This window comes from Hylobates moloch, unplaced genomic scaffold (genome assembly GCF_009828535.3).
Source record: "Hylobates moloch isolate HMO894 unplaced genomic scaffold, HMol_V3 SCAFFOLD_12, whole genome shotgun sequence".
Taxonomy (NCBI): Eukaryota; Metazoa; Chordata; class Mammalia; order Primates; family Hylobatidae; genus Hylobates; species Hylobates moloch.
In genome coordinates, this window is record NW_026652287.1 from 34617044 (window position 1) to 34629307 (window position 12264).

Sequence of the window (12264 nt, forward strand, 5' to 3'; positions counted from 1 at the left end):
GGGCGTGGTGGCTCACGCTTGTAATCCCAGCACTTTGGGAGGCCGAGGCGGGCGGATCACGAGGTCAGGAGATCGAGACCATGGTGAAACCCCGTCTCTACTAAAAATACAAAAAATTAGCCGGGCGTGGTGGCGGGCGCCTGTAGTCCCAGCTACTCGGAGAGGCTGAGGCAGGAGAATGGCGTGAACCTGGGAGGCGGAGCGTGCAGTGAGCCAAGATTGCGCCACTGCACTCCAGCCTGGGTGACAGAGCGAGACTCCGTCTCAAAAAAAATAAAAAATAAAAATAAATAAATAAATAAATAAATAAAAGAAAAGAAAAGAAATAAATATGTATATATACTACAATAATGATGTAAGTGGTATGAATAAAATCTACTAAAATAAAAACAATTAGTATTTTTTTTTTTTTTTTTTTAGTTTTAGTTGCCCAGGCTGGTCTTGAACTCCTGAGCTCAAGTGACCTTCTCACTTCAGTCTCCCAGAGCGCTGGGATTACAGGCATGTGCCATTGCACCGGGCTTCATTTCTTACTTATATGCATGCAAAATATGAATTACAGAGTCCTGGTATCAATTATTAGGAAAGCCAAGACTTGCCTTTTTCCCAGTAGCAGACACTGTTTCAAGGCAAAGAAGCTTAGCTGCCTGGACCTCTAAATTTCAACTTTCTTGTGGTTTAATTTCTCTCATTATTTTTTAAATTTAACATCTCTGCAGAGTTTCTTTTGAGAGGCTGTTAGTTAACTGCTCTGAGCCTTGGCTCCTTGTCTGTAAAATATGGCCAATAATAACAGGTAAATGAGTTAATGAGTTGAGGCATGCAAATCACTTAAAACGGTGTCCAGCAATTAGCCAGATGCTATTATTTTTATACTATTAGTATTGTTGTAGTTGTTATTATTTCTTGCTTGTAGCTTTTAGTGGCCACACCCAGACCACACACCGGTATGAAAAAACAAACAAACAAAAAAACACCTTGAGGTCTGGAAAAACAAGATACTAACTTTGCCTACAGAAAGGCTAAATGGTTTTAAATGCCACCATTCGAAATGAGATGTGCTTTCTTTTTTTTTTTTTTTGAGACAGTCTCACTCTGTCGCCCAGGCTGGAGTACAGTGGCGCGATCTCGGCTCACTGCAAGCTCCGCCTCCCGGGTTCACACCATTCTCCTGCCTCAGCCTCTCCAGCAGCTGGGACTACAGGCGCCCGCCACCATGCCCGGCTAATTTTTTGTATTTTTAGTAGAGATGGGGTTTTGCCGTGTTAGCCAGAATGGTCTCCATCTCTTGACCTAGCGATCCACCCGCCTCGGCCTCCCAAAGTGCTGGGATTACAGGCGTGAGCCACCGCGCCCGGCATTTCTTACTTGTTTTAATGTGGCTACTAGAAAATTGGAAATGACATAAGCAGCTCAGCATCATTCCTACGAAACACCACTACTCCCGGGTACGAGCTCTGTGAGAACAGGGGTCCTGACAGTCTTGGCGAGTGCTGGATCCTCAGAAGTTGGCAACGCTCCATGTTATCGAGTTGGCACTCAGTGTGTATCTGCTGAATAAAGAGAGAGGTGTCCTCACCTGGCAGGAGTCTCTACCTGCTTTGTCACCGGCACAGAACATGGTGTCATCTATCTGTCTCGGGTAGGCATCCTCGCACCTTTTCTGACTTAGCACGCTGATATTCAAGCACTGGAGGACCTTAGGGAAGTGCACTGTCAAACAGGAACACAATGAGAGGTGGAGAAAGATGGAAGGGAGCAGAGACGGGTCGGTATCAAGAAGAACCTGGACACTCACCTTGGGGGCTCTTGGTTGTCCCCCAGCCAGATACCAAGCACTTTGTCCCAGCAGAGGGACAATGAGAGGAGACGTTGATGGGTCTGACATCTTTAGTGGAACGAATTCTTCTGTTCAGTTTGATGAGCATGAGGTCGTTAGAGTGGCCAGGGTGGGAGTAGCCGGGGTGGGGGATGGATTTGATTCCCTGGAACATCTGCTGCCCAGATTCATAAACTGGTGACAGGGAGTAGTGGCCGAGACGGACTCTGAAAACTCTGAGGAAGATGAGGCAGGTCACCACCAACCCTGATCTCTATCTCCACGTCCAACACCAATCCCAACCCCACACCCAGCCCCAGCCCCATCCCCATCCCCACCCCCAGTCCCCAAACCATCCTCAGCTCCGTCTTGGTCTCCAATCCCATGCCTGTCCCCATCCCAATCACAATTCCAAACCCATCCCATTCCCAACCCTAATTCTTTCCCTACCCAGAAGCCATCACCATATGCATTCTCGAGCCCAAATCCAACCATCTCCAACCCCACCCGAAACTCCAATCCCCATCCTTAATTCTATATCTGTTCCCAATCCCGACCCTATCTCCATGCCATCTTCATTTCCACTCCAGCCCGATTTTCACCCACCCCCAATTCTAAAGCCAATCCCAATTCCACCTCCAACCCAAACCATGCAACAAATATACGCTCCTAACCCCAAATCCAACCCATCCTTAGCTCCTTCCCATTCCCTACCACAACACTCTCCCCTCTCCAACCTCATCCTCCCACCTCGCTCCCCCGCAAAACTCCATCCTTAGTCCTATCCCCAACTCGACCTCCTCCTGTTCCCACATCCCCAACCCGCCCCCGCCAGCCCTCACCTCCATGCCCCCCAACCCCACTTCCCCGTCCCCACGAGCCCTCACCTCTATGACCCCCCAACCCCACTTCCCCGTCCCCACTAGCCCTCACCTCCATGCCCCCCACCCCCACTTCCCGGTCCTCACCAGCCCTCCTCTTGGAACTCTCACTCACTTCTTCCTGCAGTGGGCGGCCGTGAGCAGCCACTGTGGATGCACCAGCACCGCCCCGCAGTAGAGCTGGTTGGGTCTTAGCAACAGCGCAGCCTGCCACGGCTGGGTGTGCTTATCGCAGTCGGACCCATTGATGATGCGGCTGCTGCTGTCATCCGACCCGGCGTCTTCTCCGGCTCCAGCTCCCAGGTCCTGGTTGCTCCCAAAGGGAACGGTGTTAGAGGGGTGGTCACAGGAAACATTGTTGGCGAGAACACGCTCTGGGAACGGAAAATGGGTTGGGCGGGACTCAGAGGCGGGGCTTGGGCTGCGGGTGGGTCTCAGACTCAAGAGGCCGGACCAGCTAGAGGGTGGGTGTCTGACCTGCTGAGGGGGCGGGGCCTGGAGAATAAGAGTGGCACCGCTCAAGACCAGGCTTAAGCTCAAGGACAGAAGCCAGGCTCAGGTAGGGTTACTGGACTCTAACTGGACCTCACAGATTCCTGGAATTGGCTAGAACTAAATGGGAGGGTAAAATTGGGTACAGGATTCCTGGACAAGCTCAGGGGTACAGCCAAAGCTGTGGGGACTGGAGCCTGGGGATGGGAGGGAGACCAGGGCTTTAGGGATGGAACTGGTCTCAAGAAGTGGGGTCAGGCCTCAGTGAGTGGGGTCAGGGCTGGAGGCAGGAAGGGGTTTGGAACTGACTTGGTTAGGGCCAAGGCCAGGGTTACATGTTAGAGTCTCCTCTAAAGAGCTCTGACTTCGGGCTGGGCACAGTGGCTCACGCCTGTTAACCCCAGCACTCTGGGAGGCCGAGGTGGGCGGATCACCTGAGGTTGGGAGTCGAGACCAGCCTGGCCAACAAGGTGAAACCCCGTCTCTACTAAAAATACAAAAATTAGCCAGGCGTGATGGCGCGCGCCTGTAATCCCAGCTACTCAGGAGGTGGAGGCATGAGAATCACTTAAACCCGGGAGGCAGAGGTTGCAGTGAGCTGAGATCACGCCACTGCACTCCAGCCTGGGAGAAAGAGCAAGACTGTCTCCAAAAAAAAAAAAACAAAACTCTGACTTTGAAGGGGGTTCTAGAAGGTACCCACAGAATAGGGGGGCGGAGCCTGGCCCAAAGGGGTGTGGCCTGAGGCGGGGTCGACTAGGGTCTGGCCTAGGGGCGTGGTTGAGGAAAGGAGGTGGGGTCAGAGCTCATGGGCGGAGCTAGGGTTCCGAAGGCAGGACCAGGAAAGAAGGGCTCAGCTTAGGGGGCCACGTGGAGGGGAAGAGCAGGCCTAGGTTTCTGAATTCTCAGATGAAAACATGCCTTCTCAATCCTGTCAATCCCCTCCTCTCACACACAGACCTACAGACTACATACATGCCCCACTCCATCATCAGTCCTCCCGTGCCCATTCACTGATTCTTACCCTTTTTTTTTTTTTTCTAGAGGAAGTTTCGCTCTTGTTGCCCAGGCTGGAGTGCAATGGCGTGATCTCGGCTCACCGCAACCTCCACCTCCCGGGTTCGAGAGATTTTCCTGCCCCGGTCTCCCGAGTAGCTGGGATTACAGGCACGTGCCACCACACTGGCTAATTTTTTGTATTTTTAATAGAGACGGGGTTTCTCCATGTTGGTCAGGCTGGCCTCGATCTACCGACCTCAGGTGATCCGCCCGTCTCGGCCTCCCAAAGGGCTGGGATTACAGGCGTGAGCCACTGCGCCCGGCCTGGTTCTTACCCTCGCTGATGGCCCTGGCACCACCATCATTCAAGAACTCACCCCAAGAACCACGCACACAACAGCAGTAACAGCCAAGCACGCACGCAGTTCTGTAGACAGGCACGCGTTGCCTCCACAGGTGCAGCCAACAGTACAGCTCTGTCTCCGGGTACACGTGCTCACTAGGTACACACGCTCCTGGGCAGCCTTGCGGGATCGCACACCCTCATCCACAGTGTCTCAGTGCCACGCACAGATGCCGTGTGTGCACAGATGTTCAGACTGCCACATACTCTTCCGCACACAGGCACACACTGCAAGTCAGTCACCTAGCACCCATCTCCCAGAGACAGCCACCCCTGCACCTTCTATCCCTCCAGGCAGAGACAGAAACTCCAGACACACAGCTGCAGCATCACACATACAGTAGCATTTACACGGCCTCACACAGACACACACGGTCACATACAGTCACCCCTACATAGAGCTTCAGGTAGTCGCACGGTCACAAATATAGGCATCCATAATGTCACACTCAGCCACAATCACATAATCACCTGCAAGCACACAGTCACACCTTTCCACGGTGATGACCACTTTTATTGCACACAATCCCGGGATCTCAGGGACAGGAACTGCAGATACCTGCAGTCATATACAATGCAAAGTCACCACACACAGTAAACACTCCCAGTGCTACATGCATTCACCCACATAGCTGTGGAGCCACACACAATCTTAAATGCACACACAATCACAAAACCACACATACAGCCTCAAAGGGTCAGTGCTACCTGCTGCACAGTCACTTGATATGGGAAAAGGCATCCCCCTCCGCGACACACACCGTGGCAGTCACAGGGCCACATACAATCTCACAAGCACAAATACAGACAGAGACTCACATTCACCCAGTCCGGGAGTCATGCCCAGGCTCACACAGTTCCCCGGGGGACAGGCACTCTAGTGCTGCAGAGACAGTCCTCCCAATCCCACACCCCTCCCACCCCGGAGTTCTGGTTACCTGTGACCCCCAGAAGCAAGGCTGTGATCAGAGCACAGAGCACCCACATCCAGGGGGGTCTTGCTGTAGCCATGGCTGCTGCACCTGGATGGGGGATGGCAGAGGGTTGGGAGGCCCAGGCGATCCGGGGAGCCCTTAACCCACTTCCCCTTCCTCCCCTACCTTATTTCCCCAGGTAGAGAGGAACCACAAGGACGGGCCACCATCAGCGCTGCGCTGATACCCAGGCACTATGGAATTCAGAAGATAGGAGTCTAGCAGCCTCCAGACAGGGCAAGGAGGGGACAGAGAAAGATGTGGGTGCAGGACGCACAGACGCCTCTCCTTCCCTGCCTGCTGAGCCACCCTCCCCAGGTCTCACCTGCCCTGTCCCCCAGGTAGGGGGTGGGGGATTTTCTCCCAGCTCAGCTGCGGACTTCTCAGGCCTGTGTCTTCCTGGCCACCGCCTCCTCCTGGGCTCTGGGCACCGGGCCTGAGTTATAACCACCCACTGCTCCCTGGGGCGCATTCCCGGGCAATGAGGCGCCTATCGGGCCTTAGCAATAGCTCCTCCTGCTCCCCCCATCTCCACCCCCAGAGCACCCCCCACCCAGTCCCGAATGTCACTCCCTACCTCCCTGGCCTGGAGAATGGGGAGGGGTCTCTGGAAGCCAGGCCAGCCCCTTCCTTGCCTCCCCCAGCCTGAAGGATCTGGCTTCTCACCAACTCTGGGTCACTATTCTTGGCACCTGGATTGCTTGCTTTCTTCTCTGCATTTTGCTCATTCCACCACTGCTGTTCCCCCTTGATACTCCTCTTTCCATCTTTGTCTCTGTTTTTTTTTCAGAGTCTTCTTCCATCTCTCTGTGGTTCTCCCTCGGCTATCTTTCTGAGTCTCTCTCAATATCTCGTGTCTCTCTGTATCCACCCCTCGGTCTTTCTCTGCCTCCCTCTTGCCTGTCTGTCTCTCTGTCTCTCTTTCTGTGTCTTTTTCTGTCTGTGTCTTCTGTCTCTCTCTCTCTCTCTCTCCTCCTGTCTGTCTTAGGAGCCTTGTTTTTTTCTCCTTGGGCCACAAGTGTTTCTGTCTCCCTGTTCCTCTCTGTCTTTCTATGCCTCTGTGATTCTTTCTTTTTTAAAGGTTCTGAATGATTTGTCAAATATACCTTAAAGTTCTCAGCCCATTTATTTTCCTTTATTTCACTTCTGCTCTATTTGTTGACAGCATTTTTTTTAGGTATAACTAAGGTACAACAAACGGCTTGTTTGTTTGTTTGTTTATTTATTTATTTGAGACAGAGTCTTGCTCTGTTGCCCAGGCTGGAGGGCAGTGATGCGATCTCGGCCCACTGCAACCTCCACCTCTAGGGTTCAAGTGACTGTCGCGCCTCAGCCTCCAGAGTAGCTAGGATTACAGATGTGCCCCACGACGCCCGGCTGATTTTTTTTTTTTTTTTTTGGAAGAGACAGGGTTTCACCATGTTGGCCAGGCTGGTCTCGAACTCCTGGCCTCAAGTGATTCACCTGCCTCTGCCTCCCAAGGTGCTGGAATTATAAGCACGAGCCTCCGTGCCTGGCCCAAACTGCATATTTAAAGGGTAGAGTCTGATGGCTTTAGGTACTTGTCACATCATCACCATAATCAAGAGGATGATCATAGACACCACCCTGAAAACTGTGCTTCTGCCCCTTTGCAGGTACTTGGGACTGTCTGTTAATCTCTCTTTCTTTACACCTCTGTGTCTCCCTTTGTGTCTTTCTCATCTTCTCTTTTCTCTCTGACTCTGTGTGTCCCTGTGTCCCAGGCTCTCTGTGTGTTCTGTCTGTGTTATTATTATTCTCTTTCTCTCTCTCTTCCCCACCCCTTCCTCCTTCCCTGTCTTTCTGCCTCCCTCTCCCTGCATTTTGGGCAGGGGAGACTCAAGCCGCTTTGGAGGAGGAGACCTCAACTCCTTCTCTTGCCTTCACTCTGGGCCCAGGCCATGGAGCACAAAGAGGCAGGGACCCAGTCTGGGAATCCACAGGTGCCATGACCCGGCTGGTGTGGCCAGGCATGGGTGAGAGAGTTGGGCAGGGCTACTTGTTGACGGGAAAACAGATCAAGAGGCCGGGAAAGGGGCAGACGGCTTGGGAAATGGGCATTGGGTGGGGAACCCGAAAGGTGGCTTCTCCCTCCCCACTCCTGAGCAATCTGAGGCCACCTCTCCTGACCTCGTCTCTACGCCAGCTTTTCTTTCCATCTGCTGCCAGCTCCTTGCATCTGTCTTCATGTCTCCTTGTCTCTGTCCTCACTAGGAAGTAAGAGCTAATGAAACATTCATCTGTTATGTGCCAGACACAGCTGTCCGTGCACAATCAAATGACAAAGACGCCTGAAGACGCTGCCTTCTTCGAGCCCTCATTCCTTGAGGGCAAAAAAACAACTGAGCTGTGTTGCTCACATCTATAATTCTTTTAAGGGGAGATTGTAGAGCGCTCAAGACTGGTTTTACTGCACAGGAAAAAAACCAAAAACCCAAAATAACAAAAACCTATTCTGAGGTTTATTTTGATTATGAGAATTAATATTTCATTCATTAAAGTGACAAAACCGTGGCCGGGCGCAGTGCCTCACCCCTGTAATCCCAGCACTTTGGGAGGCCAAGCTGGGCAGATCACCTGAGGTCAGGAGTTCGAGACCAGCCTGGCCAACATGGTGAAACCCTGTCTCTACTAAAAATACAAAAATTAGCCAGGCATGGTGGCGGATGCCTGTAATCCCAGCTACTCCGGAGGCTGAGGCAGGAGAATCACTTGAACTTGGGAGATGGAGGTTGGAGTGAGCTGAGATCACACCACTGCACTCCAGCCTGGGTGACAAGAGCGAAACTCCATCTCAAAATAAATAAATAAATAAATAAAGTGACAAAACCAGCGACCTATTTCTTCCTTAGTCTTTTAAGTTGTTTGCAACCCATTTTGGTCTAGATAAATCTTTTTTTTCTTTGCTTCTTTTACACACCAGTTGCTTTTATTTTTATTTATTTATATATTTTTTGAGATGGAGTCTCACTCTGTCACCCAGGCTGGAGTGCAGTGGTGCGATCTCGGCTCACGGCAACCTCCGCCTCCTGGGTTCAAACGATTCTCCTGTCTCAGCCTCCCTCCCGCGTAGCTGGGACTACAGGAAGCACACCGGCTAATTACATTTTCGTATTTTTAGTAGAGACAGGGTTTCACCGTGTTAGCCAGGATGGTCTCCATCTCCTGACCTGGTGATCCGCTCGCCTCAGCCTCCCAAAGCGCTAGGATTACAGGTGTGAGCCACCGCGCCCGGCCTATGGCGTCCTCATAATAATGCTTGGTCCTATTCACAAACTAAGTTAATTAAACACCTTCAGACATTTTAAACTACATTTCTAAAACCAACACATTCAATCTCTTCTGGAAGTCCCTTGATTTTTAGGCACCACTTCCAAAGCATTGAAGTGAGTTTGTACATCTGAGTGTATTACACTCATAAATATGACCCATGTTGCGTTCTTTCAGATATCCCAATGCTGGATATTAACTTGGCATTAACTCCAGCTTAAAAAATCACAGCTCAATTATTACACATTTAAAGCTGAAGTCACAAGGCTTTCCCTATAACAGGTGAAATTCTCTTAGACACACAAGCTCCTAAAATACCAAAAGTATAGAGATTCTGCTTCAAAAACATAAAATTCATAAGAAGGGTTGGATGTCTAAACATTTTAATGCTCAATTCCAAAACATCTCAGAATTATAAGAAGACTTCAGTACAGAAGAGTGGTTAGGAGCCCAAACTGGCACCAGCCCCTAGCATTTAAATTCTGGTGCAGCCACCTACTAGCTGTGAGACTTTTATCACACCATGGACCCCCTCTGTGCCTTGGTTTCCGTGTCTGTAAAATGGGAACAATAACAGTATCCACCTCACAGGCTGGCAATGAGGATCAAATGAGTTAATATATGTAAGGCACTTAGAATAGTACCTGGCAAGTGCTAATAAGTATATTTTAAATTATTATTATTATTGTTGCCATGACTATCATTATTCTTATTATCCATTCAGAAAGTCAATTTCTTACTGAATGGCTCACGCCTGCCATCCCAACATTTTGGGAGTCTGAGATGCATGGATCACTTGAGGTCGGGACTTTGAGACCAGCCTGGTCAACATGGTGAAACCCTGTCTCTACTAAAAAAAAGAATGGAAAACATAATAACAAAAAAAAAAAAAATTAACTGGGTGTGCTGGTACACAGCTGTAATCCCAGCTACTCGGGAGGTTGAGGCAGGAGAATTGCTTGAGCCCGGGAGGCAGAGGTTGCAGTGAGCCAAGATCGTGCCATTGCACTCCACCCTGGGCGACAGAGTGAGACTCTGAGACTCCGTCTCAAAAAGAAAAAAAGAAAGCCAATTTTCTCTCGATTAACTGCAGCTGATTTTGGTCTGGACCGTCACTGGCTGGGTTCCTCTTGGTGACCCTGGTGAATTTCACGGCTTTTCTGGAGAAGGTTGCTCAGCGGGGGCCCAGGTCATTCACATGACTTCATAATTCCATCAACTCACAAAGTCAGCCACTTCCTTCCATCACGTCCCCATGATAGAATGTTGCATTTCTTTGATTCTTAAGACAAAGATCATAGGGTCTTTCTAAAGCCCAGATCTGACCACATCCTTCCTTTTCTCCAGGCCCTCGGGATCAGGTCCAACTTCTGCCTGGCGCTCAGTGGCATCATCTTCCGCTGACCTACATTTCCAGCCACGTCATTCATTTCTCCCACCTCAAACCCCAGCCTCCACCATCCAGGACGATTCACAGGTGTCCTCACACCCCCAGGATTTTCTACATGTTGTTCCTTCTGTGAGAATGCCACCCACCCGAACTTCTCCAAAGGGTGAACTCATATCCAGCCTTCCTTTCCAACCCTCCCAGGCCCAGCCCCACCTCAACCCTCATCTTGTCTCCCTGCACCATCACCTCAACCTCCTCCCCAGCCCCAGCCTCCAGTGTCTCCCCTCTGGTTCATCCTGCACATGGCCCTAGGGCTGCCCCAGCTCACAGACTTTCCATGGCTCCCCACTGCCCTCAGGAGAAGGTTCCAGCCTCTCACGCTGGCATCTAAGATCCTTGGGGATCTGATCCCTGGCCTCCTCTCCCATCACCGTTACCCATGCATGGCGGTCTTCCTACCCTCCCACCTTCCTGGTTTTGCTGTGACAAAAGTTTAGGCTGGGCGTGGTGGCTCACACCTGTAATCCCAGCACTTTGGGAGGCCTAGGTGGGTGGATCATGAGGTCAGGAGTTCGAGACCAGCCTGGCCAACATGGTGACACCCCGCCTCTACTAAAAATACAAAAATTAGCTGGGCGTGGTGGCACATGCCTGTAATCCCAGCTACTCGGGAGGCTGAGGGAGGAGGATCGCTTGAACCCGGGAGGTGGAGGTTGCAGTGAACTGAGATGATGTCACTGCACTCCAGCCTGGGTGACAGAGCAAGACTTCATCTTGGGGAGGGAAAAAAAAAATGTAGGGGCAAGAGCTATCTTTGAGGTCTAGCACAAGGTGGAGGCATCAAGAGTGCCTTCCTGAAGGGGAAGAAAAATCAAATTGGGCTGTGAAGGAGAACTGAGAATATCCAGATTTCAGAAAGGTGGAAGTCAAATCAAAGCAAAAAGCCTCACTCATAATAAAATTCATTCTTTATTGAGTGCATGGTGGTCCAGGTGCTATTCTGTGTATGTCATAGGTGTGAAACCTTAAATCTTTCCAACAGCCACTGCCTTACGGAGACTGTATCATCTTTATCTTCATTTTACAGGTGAGAAATCTACAGTGAAGAAAGGTACATCCCAAGGGGACACCGATAGTAAGCGGTGGAGCTGGGATTCCAGACATGCGGCTGGGACCCTGCAGGAAGAAATCAAACGTGTGGAAGGGTCCGGGAGAGGAGAGGCCTAGAAGGGATTTTCCTGTATTCTCTTAGTGGCGGGGGTAAGACCAAGGACCCGAGTCCTCACTCATCACATCCTCCCCAGTGATACAAGGATGGAGCTGGGGTAAAACCAGGGAGAATTAGAGCCCTCACGTCGCTGCGTTTATTAAGCATCAGGGTCAGAGCTGGGCAGGAGGGGAGGGGAGGCAAGGTCTAGGTGAGAGACGTTCTGGAACCAGCCAGTGGGGTGGTAGGTCGGGAGGTGGATGTCACATGTCAGGGTCACTTGGCCTGAATGGTTTTTTGGATCCAGTTCGTGTATCTGCAGACGTTGGTGTAGACTCCTGGCTTCTCCTTTGATCCACAGGGGATGTTACCCCATGACACAAGGCCTCGGAGGTGGTCTCCACATACCAGCGGACCCCCAGAATCACCCTGCAGGAAAGAGGGAGAAAGTCAGATACAGATAGAAACCCAGAGACTGTGTGTGTGTGTGTGTGGGGGGCGGGGGGGTAGAAAGGGACAGAGATACTTACTGAAAGATGGAGAGAAAGACTCAGGGACAGAGAGACAGAGAGAGACAGTAAGACACACAAAAGCACAGAAAGAGAATGTTAGAGAGAGAATAAAGAGACTCAAAGACACAGAGATAGGAATGCCAAGATGCAGAGGAACATAGAGAGCAAGAAAGAGAAACAATTGAAGAATGGAGACTGAGAGGTGTGGAGAGAGGCAGAGGTGTAGAGACAGATGGAGAGAGAGAGAAAAGAAGAAGATGAAGACGAAGACGAAGGATGAGAAGGAGGAAGGGGAC

The 12264-nt window shown here is 50.8% G+C and overlaps 2 protein-coding genes and 1 long non-coding RNA gene across 7 annotated transcripts in view; 2 read left to right on the forward strand and 1 right to left on the reverse strand.

Annotated features, from left to right (window-relative positions):
* KLK9 (kallikrein related peptidase 9) overlaps positions 1 to 12264 on the forward strand; it is a 19779-nt gene that overhangs the window by 4083 nt on the left and 3432 nt on the right. The window lies entirely within an intron of this gene.
* Positions 1502 to 3087, reverse strand: KLK5 (kallikrein related peptidase 5; the record flags this gene model as incomplete). Its single annotated transcript, XM_032171470.2, has 3 exons — positions 1502 to 1713; positions 1799 to 2055; positions 2816 to 3087. Coding segments are annotated over 3 exons (741 nt in total), but the record flags the coding sequence as incomplete, so codon positions are not given.
* LOC131380879 (uncharacterized) lies at positions 3160 to 12182 on the forward strand. 5 transcript variants are annotated; one of them, XR_009209146.1, is made up of 6 exons: positions 3160 to 3259; positions 4237 to 4363; positions 5712 to 5886; positions 10207 to 10336; positions 11337 to 11509; positions 11818 to 12182. It is a non-coding gene; the product is annotated as an uncharacterized LOC131380879 (long non-coding RNA). The 5 variants fall into 5 exon arrangements; XR_009209143.1 differs by lacking the exon at positions 11337 to 11509; XR_009209145.1 differs by lacking the exon at positions 11818 to 12182 and having other exon boundaries at positions 5712 to 5909; positions 11337 to 11603.